This window comes from Tiliqua scincoides, chromosome 2 (assembly GCF_035046505.1).
Source record: "Tiliqua scincoides isolate rTilSci1 chromosome 2, rTilSci1.hap2, whole genome shotgun sequence".
Lineage (NCBI taxonomy): Eukaryota > Metazoa > Chordata > Lepidosauria > Squamata > Scincidae > Tiliqua > Tiliqua scincoides.
In genome coordinates, this window is record NC_089822.1 from 147,651,152 (window position 1) to 147,670,125 (window position 18,974).

The following is an 18,974-nucleotide window of genomic DNA, read 5'->3' on the forward strand; positions in this document are numbered from 1 at the left end:
CCTGCAATTGAGTACCATGCATATGAACTTCAAGTGCAACAAGATCGGCACAGTCACATACTGGTATAAGGAGGAACAAACTAACCTTAAAAAAAAAAATCAAAGTGATATGGGGCACTGATGCAAGCACAACCTGATTCACAAAAAGGTCAAACCTGTGGCAATTGGAAATACTGTGGCTATTCCTTGCTAATTTACATTCTGGTCTTACAGACATATCTACCTGGAAGTATGTCACACTGAGTTGTGGAACTTACTTATAGGTAAATGTGCACAAGATCACAACCGTAGCTACTTTGCTTGATAGTTCATGATGTCATGGGACAGGATTTCTAATGGTAGGTATTAGATGTTTAAAACCCTATCCTCAATTAAGGTTGCATTTATATAAATTTTATGGTGTCAAGCAGTTATATAGTTAGGGTTTTGTGAAGGGTTGCCAATTGTTCTGATTTTGTCCCTGAATTCCCCATTACCATGGGCTGAAGCAAGACTTGGTAATGCCCCAAGTTTGTAAAACACATGCAGAAGGTTAATGTATTAGAAACACACTGTTCTCCTGAACACGTCCACTGTTTACGCACAGCTGGCTGGAACTACCTGTATCCTAATAGGGGGACAGGATGAAAGTAGAGGCACAGAACTGTGCATACCAGAGCCAGTATTGTCTCATAGGTGTTTTTGTTTTGTTTTGCATGCCCCTACATTTGTGGGTGTTAAAACATGATGTGTTTTTTAACCCTCGCTACTTGGGCACAGGGGCACCTTTGAAAGTGGGGCTCTCATATTTAGTAGGTGGAAGAACAACTGTCCCTATTCATTCTAGCATAGCATGCCCCCCAGTGGCCATTGTAGGCATCTCCCTTGTGTTTCTTGCAAGTCTTTCGGTCACAGAACCATCTTTTCATTCCTTTTGCTATGTCAACCGTTTTGTGAATTTTTTTTGTTGAGAAATGGTATAGTATACCCATTCTAAATAATAAAAACATGCAGTGGTTAAAAATGTACTATGTGAACACAATGCAGAGCATTTCTGATTACAGCGTACAGTACTTATGGTTAGCCACAGCAGATCTGTGTTGCTGAATATGAACTGCTTCATCAGGTATGCTGTAACATGTCCTAGCATGGTTACATTTTTTGCTCAGGTGTCAAAAACTTCACACAATAGCCAGTCATTATCTTTTGCGTAGTCCCAGGTTTAAGCAGGTGTGGCGGGTCTTGTGTCCCTGTGTACTAGCAACTTAGAAATAAAAGATGCTAGTATAAACTGGGGAGTTTAAGCCATTTCTGCCCATCATTGCATATATGCAACAGGGATCAAATGTGTTCACATGTGGGCTGGGCAGAAATGGGTTTTAATATTTTAATGACAATGTGAATGATGGGCCAGCATTTCAGCAATTATTCAAAATATTCTGAGGATCAGGTAATGGAGCAATGACAGACCATAATTTTCCTGACATTAAGCAATGACTGTATACACTGGAGTCATATCCTTTAGCAGAGGGAACAGAAAAAGCAAATATGAGCCAGGAGGTGCAGGGCTCAGTGTACTTAAACCAACATAAAAGAGATCCTGACTCCTTGGCAAACAAGCCACCAGTAGATTAACTGACAATGTGAGCCAGGGAAGATTTTGTAGGCTCCCAGACAACTGAAGTGAGTAGCAGCCAATCAGACAGTTTGATGAGACTTTGGGAAAGTTTCTATGACTGGATGAGGCTTCTGCCTCTAGAACTGAAGGACCCACTTAGATGCTAGGGCTATGCAGGGGACAGTACATGACTGGCAGCAGCCATTTTGTGTAGTTTGGATTCTGAAGAAAGCTCTGCCCAAGAGACACAGAGCCTCCAGATCTCAGTCTAAACAACTACCAAGTCTTCGATCTGGTGCATGTTATTGTGATAGCAAGGGCATGTTTTCACTAAATCAATGTTCTCCAACCTGTGGGTCAGGACCCCAATTGGGTCGTGAAGCCTCATTTTGGGATTTGCAGCAAGCTTCCAAATCCTGTGCAAGAGTGGGCCTGAGTTCAATCCAATAATGGTCCTGCCTTATCAAAAAATGAGTTTTTGATATACAATCCTGCACAGCCTCTTCTTGCTGTCTTACCCTGCTGCTCCTAAGACCAGCCCTGCTTAGGCTGCTACCTCACAGGGTTGTTATGAAGACACAAGAGGTAAGGGAAAATGGGGCAGGAAGGGGATGGGTGGCAATGGGGGCAGGTCCTGGGAGGAGGTGGGATTGGTGGTCAGTCTCAGACTTCAGTTATTTAATTATTTATTGGGGTCACAGCATGATAAAGGTGGAAGACCAGTGCACTAAATGTTTCCCAGAGGGGCCACCTCCTCTGCCAACATGGTGCTGCCCCTAAATTTTAGGGTAAGCAAGCTTCTGCAGACAGGTGCCCTATGTTTAATAATTCCCCCTTCACATACCCACAAATTTGCAGGCAGTCATTCAAAGCTCCTGGACTACATCAGTTCATTGGTCAGTTGTTAGGGCTGCTATCTTGTGTGCAACTGAATCCCTGTGCTTTCAGCCACTGCATCATGGACAGAAATTCAACAGGTCAGGTTTTTTCCTCACTTTTCTGCTGGGAAAATGCACCTGTTAGAAGTTAAACAGGAAGTTAAACAGTGTGGCTGCACCTGTGAAAAGCACAGTGCCTTGTCCTGAAAATACCATGGGAAATCCAACAAGTGGCTGCAATCCTATACTGTACACATTTTTGAACAGTCTTAAATAGGCTTGTACAGTACTGTACTGTCCACCCCTTCTTGCCAATTCCACTCTCCTCACATTGATTGAGTTGCTCTCTATGTCAGCTTCTTTGGATGTGATAGGAGGAGAAGCAACTGTATGTAATGTCTGACATCTTTCAAGTCTTCACCTTGTCCAAAAGTGAGATGACCACGCTAGACCAGTCTGCTGGGATTTCCTCTCCTTGTTTAGGTCAACCACGTGCTTCCTGCACTTGACATTTGCCTAGCTCATCACCTTTTGAGGCTGAACTAATTCTATTGCTCATCAAACATTTTCTTGTTGCTCCAGCTTTTCAGCTGATAAATGTGTGACTAAAATCTTTATAGAGGCAAAGCAATACAGGAGAGATGGGGGAGGAGGTGATCCATCTGACTGGTAGCAGAGAGTTTGAGGTTTACCCTATGCATGAACTTAGATCTTTCCAGAAAAGTGTGGAAACAAGGTGGTTTCGAAGTCAGGATTTCATTGAGTAGGCTTGCTTACTAAAATCTTAGAGCCAGCTTTTTCAGAGAAACAAAGCTTTCCTGACAAGAAGCTGAACTGCAGCTAGAGGTGCATTACATGCAAAGTCTCCTCACCTTTCTGAGCTTTTAAATCAATGAACATTTCTAAGAAATACAGGAGGTATTTCTCCCCCCCCCCCCCAACAATCTCGAATAGGGTACAGAAAATATTATCTAGCCCTTCAATCAGCACCTATTCCTCTATCATAAGAAGAAATTGTGGGGTGGCCACAGGGCCAACCCATTCATGAGGCCAACTGAGACAGTGGCATCAGGTAGTATATTGGTTGGGGGTGCCTACCAGTCACCTCCATCACTATTTTCCCTCTTATGCTCTCTGGATTTGAAAAGAAAGAGGGGAACAAAGTGGAAGAGATCTCCCAACCCACACTTCCTTTACCTCCCCATTCTCCTGTTTTCAAATCTAAGGAGCAGGAGGGAGGGGAGGAGGAGTGGAGGTGGCAACTGGCATGCTACATGGTAAGGGGGGAGTATTTGATGTGCTGCCTCAGGCACCAGAGGTTTGGTCCTGCCTGGGATGGCCCCTCTGATCATCCAAATAACCCCCTGGCAAATTCTCTTGCTAATGCCATACTTCATGTTCCTTCTTGATCTTTTTATTTTGGGGGGGAGGGGGGAGGTTTGGGATATCAATGCCAGGTCACTGAGTGCACTGGGTCAACTTCATACACAGAGGCCCCTTAGCTTCACTCACTCACTCACTCACTCCTGGCAATGCATTGGAAGCCACCTCTCCTACCATTGAGAGTTCAGGGGTTGACTCAGGCTATGATCCTATACACACTTCCCTGGGAGCAAGCCCTATTGGACATGACGGGACTTAGTTTTTGAGTAGACCCGCTTCGGATTGGACTGTCAGTCAGGCCCTCTGATGGGTGTGTGCATCACCCGGCAGACCTCTGATTTGGGGGGGGGGGGGAGGAAAGGAGATGACATGCCAGATTTGGCCCAGGGGCCACCAGTTGCAAACCCCCTCCTCTTGCCTAGGAGAGACAGCTGCACCCTCGGGGCAATGCAACGTCATTCACTTGGAAAAGCACACGCTGTGCAGCATTTATTTGCCCAGGAAAAGTGTGCAGCCTTTCTCAGCTGGCCATTAAATGCCCACGACGCCTCAGGCGCCGCCACTTTGAGGACCAGCTCCTTGGCAGCCGCAGCCCTGCCCTGATCCTACCCCTCTCCACTCTCCATGGGCTCCGACTCTGCCCCATGGCATGCCACCCCCTCTTCATTTTGGCTTCCAGGGGAGGCTGCCTCCTCCTCGCTCTCTGCAAGCTCCCTTTTGGAGACGAGGTGGACTTCGCCTCTCCCTGATTGCGTCTTTCAGACCTGGCGTGACACCGCTTTGTGCTGATGAGTGGCGGGGACCATTAATTGCTGGGGGAGTGGCTGGAGCGGGGGGCGGGCGGCGAGCGAGCTCCTCTCTGCCTCTGCTCGCCGGTGGGTAGCACAGCCGAGCAGCTCCTGAGCCTTGAGCTCCATCTGCGTGCCAGCCCCGCGCCTGCTGCTGCTGCAGGCGCTCTCCTTCCCTCTCCAAAGGCTCGTCCCGGAGCGGCAGCAGCAGGAGGCGCGCAGCTGCGGAGCTGCCCCGGCACTTCACAGGGGAAGGCAAGTCTCCCCTTGGCTCCTCTCACTGGGGACCTCGAGCCCTTCGAGCCCACCCAAGCTGGGGAAGTGTGCGGGGAGACGTAAGTGATCTTCAGTCCCTTCCTGTGTGAGAGATGGGGGGGGGGGGTTTGATGTCCCTTAGGGACAAAAAGTCTTCTGGGGTGAGACACTGGGAGACTGACCCACTTGCCTGGATCAAAGGTGGAGGGGGAGCTCCAAAAACTTCTGCAATCTGGAGCTGGAAGGAGGAGGTGCCCCTTGGAGGTGCGTTTCATTCTCCTCCGGACTGACAACGCAATGCTAGGCGCGTCTACTCAGAAGTAAGCCCCATTGTGTTCAGTGGGGCTTACTCCCAGGAAAGTGTGGATAGGATCGCAGCCTCAGTGACGAGAATGAGATGCTTTCTTCTTCGCCTTCCGATTGACAGTGTCTACTCAGAGGTAAGTCCCACTGTATTCAATGGGGCTTACCCCCAGGAAAGTGTGGCAAACTCAGAGACGAGGATGAGATGCTTCCTTCCTTGACAGTGGCTGCAATCCTAACCACACTTTCCTGAGAGTAAGCCCCATTGAACAAAATAGGAGTAGACCTGGTTAGGATTGTGCTCAGTGTCTACCCAGAGGTAAGTTGCATTGTGTTCAATGGGGCTTACTGTCAGGAAAGTGGGGTTAAGATCGCAGCCTCAGAGAGGAGCACGAGATGCTTCCTTCCTTCGCCTTCCGATTGGCAGCACAAGCCTATGCGTGTCTACTCAGAGGTAAGCCCCATTGTGTTCGGTGGGGCTTACTCCCAGGAAAGTGTGGATAAGATCGAAGCCTCAGAGAGGAGGATGAGATGCTTCCTTTCTTCGCTGTTTAAAAAAAGGAGGAAAGGATGCTGCACTTACTTGGGACGGATTCCAAGGCACACCGCGGGGCTTACTTTGGAGTAAACGTGCATAGGTGCAGACTGCCACCGTCTACACGGGAGACAATCCCGTTGACAGGAATGACGCTTATGACTAGTGGGCAAGTCTCTCTCCCTCCCCCCCCCCCCAAAGAGCTTGAGAGATTGGGCTCCATTATGGAATCCAAGGAGGCATCTATGAGCCCATGAGGTCTCCAGGAGGGCATCCAGCCAGACACTTACCTAGACCTGTTCTGCTCAGCTTCAGCAAGGTGCCTGCCTCATCATGTGCCCTCTCAGATCATGCCCATGCATCTTCCCCATCTGCTTCCCAGCCTACTTCCTCCTTTTTCATTTCAATTCCCCAGCAGCTGACAGCCCATGTAGTATAGTCGTTAGAAGACTGAACTACGGTAGATATCCATAGACACACCACCAACTCTCCCAGTCTTGCCCCTCAATAAGGGAACAATAATGAGATTGTGCTGAGGACCAAGAACCATCTCATTCCCCTCCCCACACCATTATTTTCTTTCCTCTATTAAGTTTAAATTGATGTGATCCATCAGATCAATGAGAAGAACTCTGCAGGGGTCTGCAAAGGGGTCTACAAGACAATATGTAAAATGGCTTGTGCCATCAGAGAGAGAGAGAGAGAGAGAGAGAGAGAGAGAGAGAGAGAGAGAGAGAGAGGCTAGTTTCTGCTCTAGTTAAGACATCAGGTGACAGCCAGGCAGCAACATGAGTTCATGTGTGGTGCCTAGAGTAACCATATGCTTGCTAACAGAGGGACTAATCTTATGCCTGGACTGAGCAATGTACCCAGTTTTAGGAAGTGTGAGACCTGGTGTGCACCTGGCAAGTCAGAGAAACTGAAGTAGAGCAGAAGGGAGGGATGTTGTCTTGGCAAAGGTGCAAATTTATTTCAAGAACTACTATTAAAACATTTTTCTCTTAAGACATTGATTCTCATCCCTCCTCTCTTTGCACAGTGAGGTTCCAGATGCATTTTCTAACCAAAATCCAATATATGGCAAACCCATTATCTGGTAGATAAGAAATTCAAAGATGTTCGCTAAAGTCATCATTAAGAATGCCTGGGTTCTAAAAGCTTAAAAGTGTAATCCTATGCATGCTTAGTTGCGAGCAAGGCCCATTGAACTAAGTGTACTTAATTTTGAGTAAACATGCACTATATGGGATTGTGAGTATACTCAGTAGATTGTATTTTGAGCCTGCAACCTAACCCATAGTTATGCACCCCTAAGCCCAATGATTTTAATAGATTGATGTCACTCAAATTGTGATCACTGATGATAATCTCTCTGTGTGCATGTGTCTCTCTCTGTGTGTGTCTGTATATAATCTCCATATACAGAGAGAGAGAATATATGTGTGTGTGTGTGTGTGTATTCTCTCTCTCTGTATATGGAAATATATACTATAAACACACACACAGAGAGAGAGAGAGAGAGAGAGAGAGAGAGAGAGAGAGAGAGAGAGAGAGAGAGAGAGAGACCATATGGAGCCTGTAAAGTACATTGCGACAGTGCAGTTTCTAGTGGGAAGGCCTGTGCCACAGCAGGGAGCAGCATGTGCTGGAGTAGGTAAGTTCCAGCCAGGCAACACAGTGGGGGGGGGAAGGGCAGGGGCGGGAAGGGTGCGGAACAGTGGAAGGGTGGTGATAGGGGTGGGAGTGAGTGGATCAGGCCTGGGAGGGGGGCGGGATTGGTGACACCAGTGCACTCTGTATCCTACCCCCCCTTCCTTGGCCTGATCCACTGACGTGAATCAACTCAAACGTGCCAGTGATTTTGCTGGTGCAGGTTCAAGTAGATTTTGCACTGGGTTTCCCCAGGGCAAGAGGATGAATGTCCCCTTACCTTGACAAGACATCCAACATGCAAAATTCCAGTGCTGGATGCCCTCAAATAGGAAAATGTGTCTTCTGAATTCAACACTTGGGTATTAAAAAAGGAAAGATCATGGGAGAAAGAAATACTAAAGGCATTTCAATTAATTGAAAGGATATGAAAGGCATATCCATTCAAAAGATGGATAAAGATGTAGGATTAAAGAAGTGACCTCGATTAGTGTAGCTGAATTGTGATATTCCTCTTATGGATAGTACAAGTTTTGTGTTAGTCTTCATATAATTTCTAAGGCAAAAGACCTATAGGATGCCATGTAAAAGTACAGCAGAGAACAGAGACACCGTCCTCTTCTCCACCTTCACCAGAATGGAACAATCACCCTTGGTTGGCAACCTTCAGTCTCGAAAGACTATGGTATAAGCCTACAGCACCCAGTATTCCCAGGCAGTCTCCCATCCAAGTACTAACCAGGCCTGACCCTACTTAGCTTCCAAGATCAGATGAGATTGGGCATGTGCAGGGTAACAGTTGCCTACCATAGGATTGTTGCCATGTAAAGAGCTGGCGCATGTAGTAGCAGTGTGTCAGGAAGACCCTGGTTCAAATGTAATTTTAAACAGAAATTCACTAAGGGCGCAATCCTAACCATGCATTAGTCCATAAAGTCCATACAAAAGTCCATAAAGTCCATAAGTCCATAAGGCATGTTTGTGCCACGCCAAGGCACAGAGGTGGATTGGCCCACGGAAGCTGTATCCAGACTCTGTGGCGGCTTGGAGAGGGAGCCTTGGGTTGGCCAACACAAGGCTCTGGGGTGGGCAGGGAGGAGGTCGAAGGGAGGCATTCTGGGGCAGGGGAGAGGGTTGCTCTGGAGGCGGGTAGGCGGAGAGCAGGAGGTGGGGCTGGGATCTGGCTGTTATGCTGGATCCCAACCCCCATTCCCAAGCAGCGCAGAGCGACTTCAAGCCACTCCACCCTCCTTGGACTTGTGCCACCTCAGGAGGTAGTACAAGTCTGAGGAGACTCATAGGGGCTGCAGTGGCTTACCCAGTGGCAAGGGGAAGAGTTTCCCCTTACCTCTGGCTGAGCCACTTTGGCTTCCTATCTTGGGTTGGATATATCGCAAACCTCTTGGCTTGCCTGATCCAGCGCAAGTTGGGATTGTGCTGTAAGGCTGCAATCCTGTACACTCTTTCCTGGAAATAAACCCCATTGGACACAATGGGACTTACTTCTGAATAGACAGGCATAGGATTGTGCTTTTAGGCATGCCACTCCCTCTCAGACCTCAACCACAATATGACAACAAGAAGAGATCCCATGTTGTGGTACAGTTAAAGTGTGAGAATTGAACTGGGGATATTCAGTCAGCCCTAAAGATTAACCTTCTCTCACCATAACCTACCTTACATGGGTGTTATGAGAATTTAAAAATGGGATTACCTCATATCAGCCACACTGTGCTCCTTGGAGAGAAAAAAGCAGGATAAAACTATGATTAATAATATAAAATCAATCCACTGTCTAGGATTGTTGCAAGGATGCCTGGGCAATGTATGGGAAGCACTTTGAAGAGGCAACAAGCACTACATAAATGCAAAGAGCTGCTGCAGTTAAACACTGCAGAGGGTGACCTATTCTGTCCCAGAGCTGAGTCTAAGGACCAGCACCAAATTGTCCCACTTGTGCCCATGCAAAGACTGGTTTGTCAGCCTACATTAGTCTTTGGGTTAGCTGTTTAAGATGATGAACATTAGGAGGGATTGATCTGTGAATTGTCCTATATACTCTTGACAGTCTCTCCCACAGCCAGTATACTGAGAGAGATGGCTGCTACTGTTACACCTGCAGTTGTAGTTCTGTTTAAAGGCAAAACCAAGAAGCCTTGGAGAAGAAAGTATGGCTTCTTCCAAATGAAGTCTACTCTTGATCTTTTAATCAGGCGGGCTCATGCAGCAAAATTTATGATGGTGGTAGAAGAAGCTTTTATTCCTTTGTTGTTCTGTGCTTGGATTCCAGATCATCCCAGTTGGGCTTGGACCACCCTGAACCACTCAACATGCTCCGAGTTTCTTTTGCCTGAAGAACAGTGTTTGCCTGGCAAACAGCGAGCGGAGGCATCATGGACCTGGAGGATGACTTGCCCAACACCACCGCTTTTTGGTTTCCCTCAACCTCTCAGTTTGATAGCTTCTCCGCAGTGACTCCTGCCTCCAATGCCTCTATCAACATCACAGGCCAGCCCTATGACCTGACTAGCAATGCGATCCTCACCTTCATCTACTTTGTGGTGTGCATTGTGGGTCTGTGTGGCAATACCCTAGTCATCTATGTCATTCTCCGCTATGCCAAGATGAAGACCATCACTAACATCTATATCCTTAACTTGGCAATAGCAGACGAACTGTTCATGCTCGGGTTACCTTTCTTGGCGATGCAGGTGGCTCTGGTTCACTGGCCCTTTGGGAAAGCCATCTGCCGGGTCGTCATGACAGTGGACGGGATCAATCAGTTTACCAGCATCTTCTGCCTCACCGTAATGAGTATTGATAGGTACCTTGCTGTAGTACACCCCATCAAATCTGCTAAGTGGAGGCAGCCAAGAACAGCAAAGATGGTGAATGTAGCTGTGTGGAGCATCTCCCTTCTGGTTATCTTGCCCATCATGATATATGCTGGAGTGGCCAACAACCATGGGTACAGTAGCTGTACCATGATCTGGCCAGATGAGTCTGGTGGTTGGTATGCTGCTGGCTTCATCATTTATGCCTTCATTCTGGGTTTCTTGGTGCCCCTCACCATCATCTGCCTTTGTTACCTGTTCATCATCATCAAGGTCAAATCCTCTGGTATCCGGGTGGGCTCTTCGAAAAGGAAGAAGTCAGAGAAGAAGGTCACCAGGATGGTCTCCATTGTGGTTGCTGTTTTCATCTTTTGCTGGCTGCCCTTCTACATCTTTAATGTCTCTTCAGTCTCTGTCTTTATTGTGCCAACACCTGCCCTCAAGGGCATGTTTGATTTTGTAGTGGTTCTCACCTATGCCAATAGCTGTGCCAACCCCATCCTCTATGCCTTCTTGTCCGACAACTTCAAGAAGAGCTTCCAGAATGTCCTCTGCTTGGTGAAAGTCAGCGGCATGGATGAAACTGATCGGAGTGACAGCAAACAGGATAAGTCCAGGCTAAACGAGGCCACAGAAACACAGAGGACATTACTCAATGGAGACCTTCAGACAAGCATCTGAAAGTCCTCTACAGTTATCCACTCATCTCCTTCCTGCTTCTTTATAGAAGGCAACATCCCATAACAAGTCAGATCAAGAGCCCTTGTCCTTCTCTTAAGTGAATGGTGAATGCATAAGAATGGCTTGGTTCGGGGATCAGACTTGCTTCTCAGCCAAAGGCAGGGTGGCTTTGAAGATACTAATCAAAAGGAGAGATTCAATGTGGGGTCATAGACTAGAAACACCCATGGGTGACTGCACATTTGTATATGCATGTTTGAATACATGGTATGATCTTGCATTGGGAGAATTTCTGTGGCAAATCTATTTGAATTAATCTGAGATAAAAGAACCCTTCAAAGGTAAGATTTTCCAGTGTGTATAGGATCTAGAATTTCAAATACTCCATCTCTGATATTTGCAATTGGTTTTTTTTTTTTTTTAAATACACACACTTGGCTGACACTTGAACACTAGAGTAAGAGCCACTAGAATAAGCATGCATGGGTGGGTAGAGAGAAGTGGTAACTGAGTTATTCTGTTTTTGTTTATGGACTAGCTAATGAAATGGGCTCTTTGGAATCAGGATCACAAATATTCATGGCTTGAGTCAGTGCGGATAATATACAGCAGGCTGATGGGAAGATGGCTAGCTGTAATGAGATCCCCTTAATATGATTTTACAGAAAATGACATTTTTTGCTCTCTCTTTGCAAGGTCGCTTCCATAATGTGTGTTTTCTTTTGAGAGAGAAATAATTTGTTGGCAGGGCCCAAGTTCTTAAAATGAAGAATAGATAGATACTAGTATCCATTGTCTAGCATCTACTAGTGTACTAGTCCAGTATTTATCAATGAGTGAAGGACCCAAACCTCCTTCGTCAATAACTCAGCCTTGCTCTGGCTGTTGGATGGAAAGAACCATGATACAGTCTCTATCGTCTTTCTATCAGGAAAAGTTCAAATGCGTGCTGATGATTGCAACATCTAGCTTATATTGCATATATGGTGAAAAGCCATCACTGATTAACCACTAGAGGCAGAGCTTTAATAACCTGTAGTAGCCATAGGGATATTGCCTTATCATTCAACATTGCTACTACCAATCAAACTGTCGAATCTGTCCAGGCTAATTGAAAACCAGCCAGGTTGCAATGTCAGACCAGATAAGGAAGGATCCCTTGCAAGCTGTTATACACAGAAGATGCCTATGTGCTGAGCCTGCCAGAGACTTGCCCCAAAGAGGATTCTGGTACCCTTACTATGCAATCCTACACATGTCTACCCCAAAGTAAATTCCACTATGTTTAATGGAGCTTACTGTCAGGTAAGTGTGTACAGAATTGCAGCTTTAGAGACTATGTGGATGAGATAAACTGTTTTGTGAATACACCAGCCTATCTTGGCATTAAGAACAAACTGTCAGTTGTGGAATTATATACTACATTTTATCACAGCAGAGCATGTGGGTGTGGGGTGGCACTTGGGTATTCTGCCACTGAAAATGAAAACAGAAAATGTTTTGGGCTAGCTGCATCCTGGTTCCCTCCCCCCAACACACACACCCCAGCTAATGGTGCTTCCTTGTTCTGTCCATCCTTTCATGTTGATTTTTGGAGTTCTGACATTTCTGAAAGCAAGAGGCATGACTTGGTCATGGGGGGTCATCACTGATTTGCAGACAGTCCAGAGCTGAGTAGACAGGCTTATCTTTTCTCTTTTCACATATACACAGAGGAAAAAGAGCTCTGGTTCTTCTCGTCTTTTTTTGGAGTTAGTCCACAGTGAGATTAAGTTTGTGAAAGCAATTGGATCACAATCAACACTTGATGGGGGACCTTGGATGCTTGGAGTCAAGATGCTATGGGGACAGGTATGAATAGTACAACTAGAATAGTCAGGTCAGAAATCACGTGCTTTGTTTAGACAAAAGCTTGACATCATCCCTCTTGTGGTGTCACCAGGGCTATACCACTTTGTTGTAAGTCCAGAAGACTGCACAAGCCTATTCATTTCTGAATTAGATCTGGCACGGCTCAATTCCACCTAGTTCCACTGATTTTAATGAAACTTGCTTTCAAGTAAATCAGCTTTGTGTTGCCACCTGAGGCTTATTTTCTGTAGAACCTCAGTAGGCTTTATACAGCAGATGGCAATCTATTATATGCCATAGGAAAGTGGCAGAGCTGTCAGGGCAAAATAGAATCCTGGGGAGCCTGAACCACTGATCTGACCTTGGATACAGGACTTGTAGTTTTGCTTTCTGATCTTGTTTGTATATTACCATTGATTCAATGGTGGGAATGTGTAAAATTCTCATGACTGTGACTATCCTATCAATCCTGGAATCAGGCTGTATTGAAAACAGGTAGACCATATCCTGTAAAAGTTCAGAACAGGAAGTGGAGAACAGGTAGTTCTACCAGGAGCAGAACATCTTTTCATTGAGCATCCTGTTTCGAGTATCAAGTGGCTGCAATAACTTCTTTCTTGCATTCGTTTTAATCATAGGCCCATAGAGCCATAAGTAAAGGAACTCAATGAGCACTATCTTGACAGGAGCTAAGAAGTCATTGCCGTGCAGTTCAATTTTGTTTAACCAAAAATATGCATAATCAAAAGTCCAGATAACCAAAGGAGTGGTTTCATTTTTTAATTAGCCTCCAGTTACACAGGGGACACAGAGTAGGTTCTGAAAACTATCTGCTCTATCTACTACTGGATGTTCTGGCAATAAGTTCTTATTTATTTATTTATTTTTCAGAGCTCAGGCTTTAATCCCATAACAGTGAATCCCATTGAACCTACTTGTGAGGAAACATGCATATCGTTGAGCTATTTGAATGCTACAAGCAAAAGATTATTGTGGAGCTACTGCCCATGTTCCCACCTGCTATTAAGTATGCTTGAGCCTCCCTTGGTATTTGTGCACATTTGATGGCAGTTAATACATGCCTAATAGACTGTAAAAGAGAGACATTTTAAATTCAGCCAGCATAGATTTGACATTTACATTTGCACAAAATACAAAAACCAATTTAAGCCTCATTTTTTGATCGTATGACATATGTCAAAGGTCTGGCTTTACGGAGCGGTGCTGTGTCTTTTTAAAGCAACATGAGAAATTACCAACAGCTTCCGTTTTCGTAACTGTAAAGGAAAGTTTGAAAATCAGAATCAGAGAATTTGTGAGTTCTCCCAGCAGAGAGAGACTCACAAATTAAGTATGTATGACATATGTACATACATACTAAATTTGTACTATATACTTATACATACTATATACTTTGTGTATGACCTTTTTTACAGCACAAATGCCTTTCCTCTCCTTTCTGTTCTGCATCAAGAATGACTGGATGTACATCAATACCACAAGGGAAGCGTAAAGGAAAATTAAGCCCAATGTGGGAAAACTTTCTCTGTTTTTATTCCAGTTAAAACATTAATGAGACTTTGGAATCCCAATAAAGGCTTAAGGTGTGTGATACCAAAAAGGCCACTTTGAGGAAGGGATCGTGGGTAGACCATAGGTCTGTCAATCAGTTTCAAGCTGAAGTGTCAGGTAGACCTGTTTCCCCAGCCACAGCTCCCCTCCACACACACCTCTTGTCTCCAGATTGTGAACTGAAGGCAGCACCTGGTACTGTGGGGAGAGGGCAAATTGTCTAGTCTCAGATGATGCTACAGTTATCTCTAATAGCTGTGATATGATCACTGCAACTGACAAATGGAGACATGAGAAAGCAAGGTTTTTCCACCACCTCCTGCACAATCTCTGTGTAATGTTTGGTACCTCATATCGTGGGATATTTAATTATCTCTTGTGGACTCATAGAGGACATGCTCCCTTTTGTCCTCTCTATTAAAAGAAGTAAATATTAACTAAGGCTTCCTGAGGACTGTGTGGGATATGTCACCAAGGATTAGAGGAGAGAGCAGCATGTTACATTAAGATGAAAAATTGCCTCATGGCTGTAAGGTGCTGCTACAGCCAGGTGCTTTTTTTGTAGGTTACGGTTTAACATGGTGACCACGAGGTTGCATCAGAAAGCATTAAGAGGCTTAGCGTGAAGTGGGCGACACAGGAGCATGTGTGTATGTTTCTGGGGGGAGATTTACTTCAACAGAACTCTGATTAATACAATACAGTTAACGCAGCTATGCCCTCCTACTCAGAGATTTATATATCTTTGAGTACATCTAACAGTCACTTGGTTGACTTCTCCCACACAAATTGAAAGAATGACGGAGAACCTACAGCTGTAGTGAGGTGACTAAAGGATATGCAGAGTATACCAGTGGTAATGGAAACAAAATTGGCAATTGGTTCAATGGGATCAGAGACAAAGGACAGAGTGGATAAGTGAACAGCAGTAGCCCATGAGACAGAGGGGTCACTGAGTTCACTGAGAAGTATGGAGTGAACAATGGACCTCATGCAAGGACAGATGGTTTGCATCTCATTGGGAAGGGACAAGAGGCCTTAATGCACTAGGATGGATGGAAGAAGAGGCACTGCTAGACTCCAGAGACCAAGACAGGTTGGGGGTATCAATTTAATATTTTGCCTAAAAGAAAATACTTTTGAATGTTTTGCTTAGGAAACCAGGCTCAGCTGCTTGCACCTACTAATATTTTATGTTCTATACTAGAGCACTGGAACTCTGTTGAAAATGTGCAGCCCTATGAGGCAGCCTGGCAGCTTAACCATTCACAGGCTCCTGTTGCACTGGTCTAGTGTGTTAAAGATAACTGGGTTGAAAGGATCCTGCTGGATGACTTTGTGGTTATCTAGCTTTAACGACCTTATAATCTGAAGGTTTCTAACAGCCCAATTCTATTCCCCATTTGCAACAGCAGGAGAAACTATCCTGCTGTTGTGAAAGGCCCAGCGATAGCATGCAAAGTGCACTGCCACTGGGCTAGTCAGAACCACCCCTGCAAAATGGAGGTGACTCTGGAATCACAGCACCATGTTCACCCAGCTGCATCAGTTTCAGCAAGACTGTAGTAGGGGTGTGTCATGAGCAGGAAGGGAGAGGGCAAGGGGAGTTTCATGGCAGTTCACAGGGAAGGCAAGGGGGGCGTGGGAAGGAGGGAGTAGATCCTGGTGGCACCAGCGTGCAGCAGGATCCAACCATCTCTTTCGATCAGTCTGCTCCCTTTTCTCTCCTTGAACTTAGAGAGCTGTATAGTTGACATAGGTCCGAGGAGACCCCTAGGACATCAGGAGGCCTACAGAGAGGTAAGGGGAAAATATTTTCCTTACCTCTCCCAGGCCTCCTGATCTCCCCCTCCCTCCCATCACGCAGCGCATGTCTCCAAGCTGCAACTACATGCTGTGGCTTGGCAGGGGTAGGATTGGGCTTTTCGTCTACCAATTTTTAAACCTTTTATAAAAATTATCCAACTGCTGATATAGTGAACAGATGAAGCTGCTTAATATTGAGTGAGACCTGGCTGGCCTGGCCTGGCCTGAGTCTACCTGGCTCATTACTGTATTGTTTACTGTGACTGTCAGTGACTCTCCAGGGTCCTTGTAAGGGGTATTTCTCACTACCTGATATCTGATCACCGAAATGAAGATGGCAGGGATTCATCCTGGGACCTTCTCTGTGCAAATCATGTCCTCCTCCACTATGCTACAAGAATCACTGAGCATATTCTGCCAGAGCTTTGTTCTATGTACTTCTTATTTCAATCCCCATTTTGGGACGGTGATGCTCTAAAACTAAAGGGCAGCAGCTTCCACTGCACATAGAAAGAACTTATTCATAGAGCTCAAATATGTTTAAAACACTCACAGATCTGATTTATACCATTGGTGTTTCTAATTGCTTGAGCGGAAGATGGTGGTTTTATGATCCAGCCATTTCCCATTCTAAGGATTCCTCTGTGGCTATTGCTTTTAAACAGCAGCTTCATTCACTTCTCAGCTCGATAGCATCAGAGATCTTCACTCATGAAAGCACATACTGGCTGTTAAGGGAATTTGTCCTATCCTAGCTTTTTTTGTCTTCTTGGACAAATAGCCACAAGTGTGTGTGAAGGATCCAGTTTCAATCTACAGTGAGGACAAAGTCCCCTCCCCCTTCCATGGTCCCAATTTGCTCAGCTTCCCTCCCCCATTTGTTCTTTTTGTTTTAAAAAAATCAAGCGTGCAGCCTCCCATCATTCAATAGTCTAAACTTGCCCTAAGAGGAAGGCACGTGAATTCACACCTTGTTAGATGGACCAGATGCTCCCAGTGTTGGTGAATGAAACCTCCTCTTCTCACCTGGCTGCACCTCTCATCAAACTTTAAGCGGTTTAATGAGCATTGTTTAGCAATTATTAATCCTTTTAATCATTCATTTTGGGCAATGGTTTTCAATCTGTATTCCAGGGAATCCTGGGGTACTTTGGAAGCTTGTCAGTCAGGGTTCTTCAATGAAAAAGTCTTTAACGGGGGGGGGGGAAGGGGACGGGACAGGCTTTCCTGAAAGACAGCTAGCCCACCACTTTGGAGCTTTCCGCTGGAATGTACAAGCGAAGTGGAAAGCTGCGTGTGCTCTACAGTGCACTCACTAGTCCCTGAAGGCAATCATAAAGGCCAATAGGTCTGGTCTGGTCCAGAAGTACGCAGCAACATGCTCATCCACAACAGAATTTGTGACTGTTAAGCACTGTTCCACTGCCAGAATGCTAGTTCCAGCAGCAGACCCTGTCCATAGGGTTGGGCAGTAGGTTGTGGTAACTCAGTAGCTAGGGAAAAGGTAGATCGCATGTAGCCATAAGCATTCTCTTGAGGACAGGTTCTGGTACTAAGAAATTAGTCCTATTGGGACAGACAATTGCAAAAGATGAGTGTGTGTTTTAATGCAGGATTGCATTTCGCTTGCGGTCTTGTTGTAGGACTATTCTGCAGAACCCTAATAGCTGTGCAGGAGGGTAATGAGAGAAACACTCTTTTTTTTTTTGTTTCAGGGCTGTTTTAAAAGGGGGTACAGGCAACCCAAAGAGGTGACAGACGTAGTAGAGGACATCCTCTAGTCCGTTGGTCCCCAAACTCTGGGTCTGGGACCCACCAGTGGGTTGTGACCCAATTTTTGTTGGGTCACAAAACTGGCAGGGCAGTTTAGGCTAAGTGCACCAAGGGTAATCAAACTGCTACTGGGGGGCAGACTGCTGCCCAATCACCATTATAGAAACAACCCTTGGCATATATAAATCAGGCAGCATCCTCTAGGCCCTCTAAAAAGTTTGGAAACCACTGCTCTAGTCTATATCCTTAGTTAATAATTTGTATATGTGAGAGAATTTGGGGTGGTAAAGCTTTTCTTAAATTTGCAGCACTGAGACTGCATAACCTGCTAAAATACACTCTTCTGTTCCACTATGAAAGGTTCAGGAGCCTTGTCTTCTTATAGCATCTAGTTGCTGTTTAAGTCAAACCTTGAAAATAGATGAGATGCTTTTGATATTTTAATTTTAGGATGATAGAAACCTGGCATTTCGGCCAATGCCAGGTACCAGTGGGTCATCCACTCCAACAGGTTTTCAGACAGATTTAGACAACATCCTTGTCTGAAGGTTGACCAGCCTTTTCTGAGAAACCTCAAAGGAGCAGCCCACCACTTACCATTTTGTTCCATTTTTACTCTTGAAATTTGGAAGTTCCTCTTACAATTGGACTGTAATCTCATTCCATGTACTTAAAAACCATTCATTATTTTTCTATCCTTGGTGGATCGGGTGTACAGCATATTCTCTTCAGCTTTTCTGAGATCCTTTTAAATTTTGGGGAAAAAACCTTCTAACCAGTTCCTCTGTAAATTGTGCTCCTTTTCTCTAAACTAAAATACACCCTATTCTTTTCAATCTGCATCCATAGCCCAAAGACACCTTACTGTGCACACAAGGAAGTGCAATAGAATAGATCAAGCGGAGTCAATGAGGAACTCATGGTAGTAGAATGGTTCTGGTGAGGATTTTTTTTTTTTAATCCCCAGCTTTCTAAATTTGGGAACAAATGAGAAAGGATAAATGTGACTTCCTGACAGTTGGACATCATCTGGTATCCTGCTAGACATTTAGCTGTTGCACTTTCCCT

At 45.3% G+C, this 18,974-nt stretch overlaps 1 protein-coding gene and 1 pseudogene across 1 annotated transcript; one reads left to right on the forward strand and one right to left on the reverse strand.

The window, feature by feature from the left end:
• Positions 1-8,079: 8,079 nt before the first annotated feature.
• LOC136643004 (5S ribosomal RNA) lies at positions 8,080-8,203 on the reverse strand (annotated as a pseudogene).
• A 1,515-nt stretch (positions 8,204-9,718) lies between these two features.
• On the forward strand, positions 9,719-10,904 carry SSTR2 (somatostatin receptor 2). Its single transcript, XM_066617077.1, has one exon. The coding sequence runs from the start codon at positions 9,783-9,785 to the stop codon at positions 10,902-10,904; it is 1,122 nt and encodes a 373-aa protein (XP_066473174.1). The 5' UTR covers positions 9,719-9,782.
• The last annotated feature ends 8,070 nt before the right edge of the window (positions 10,905-18,974 follow it).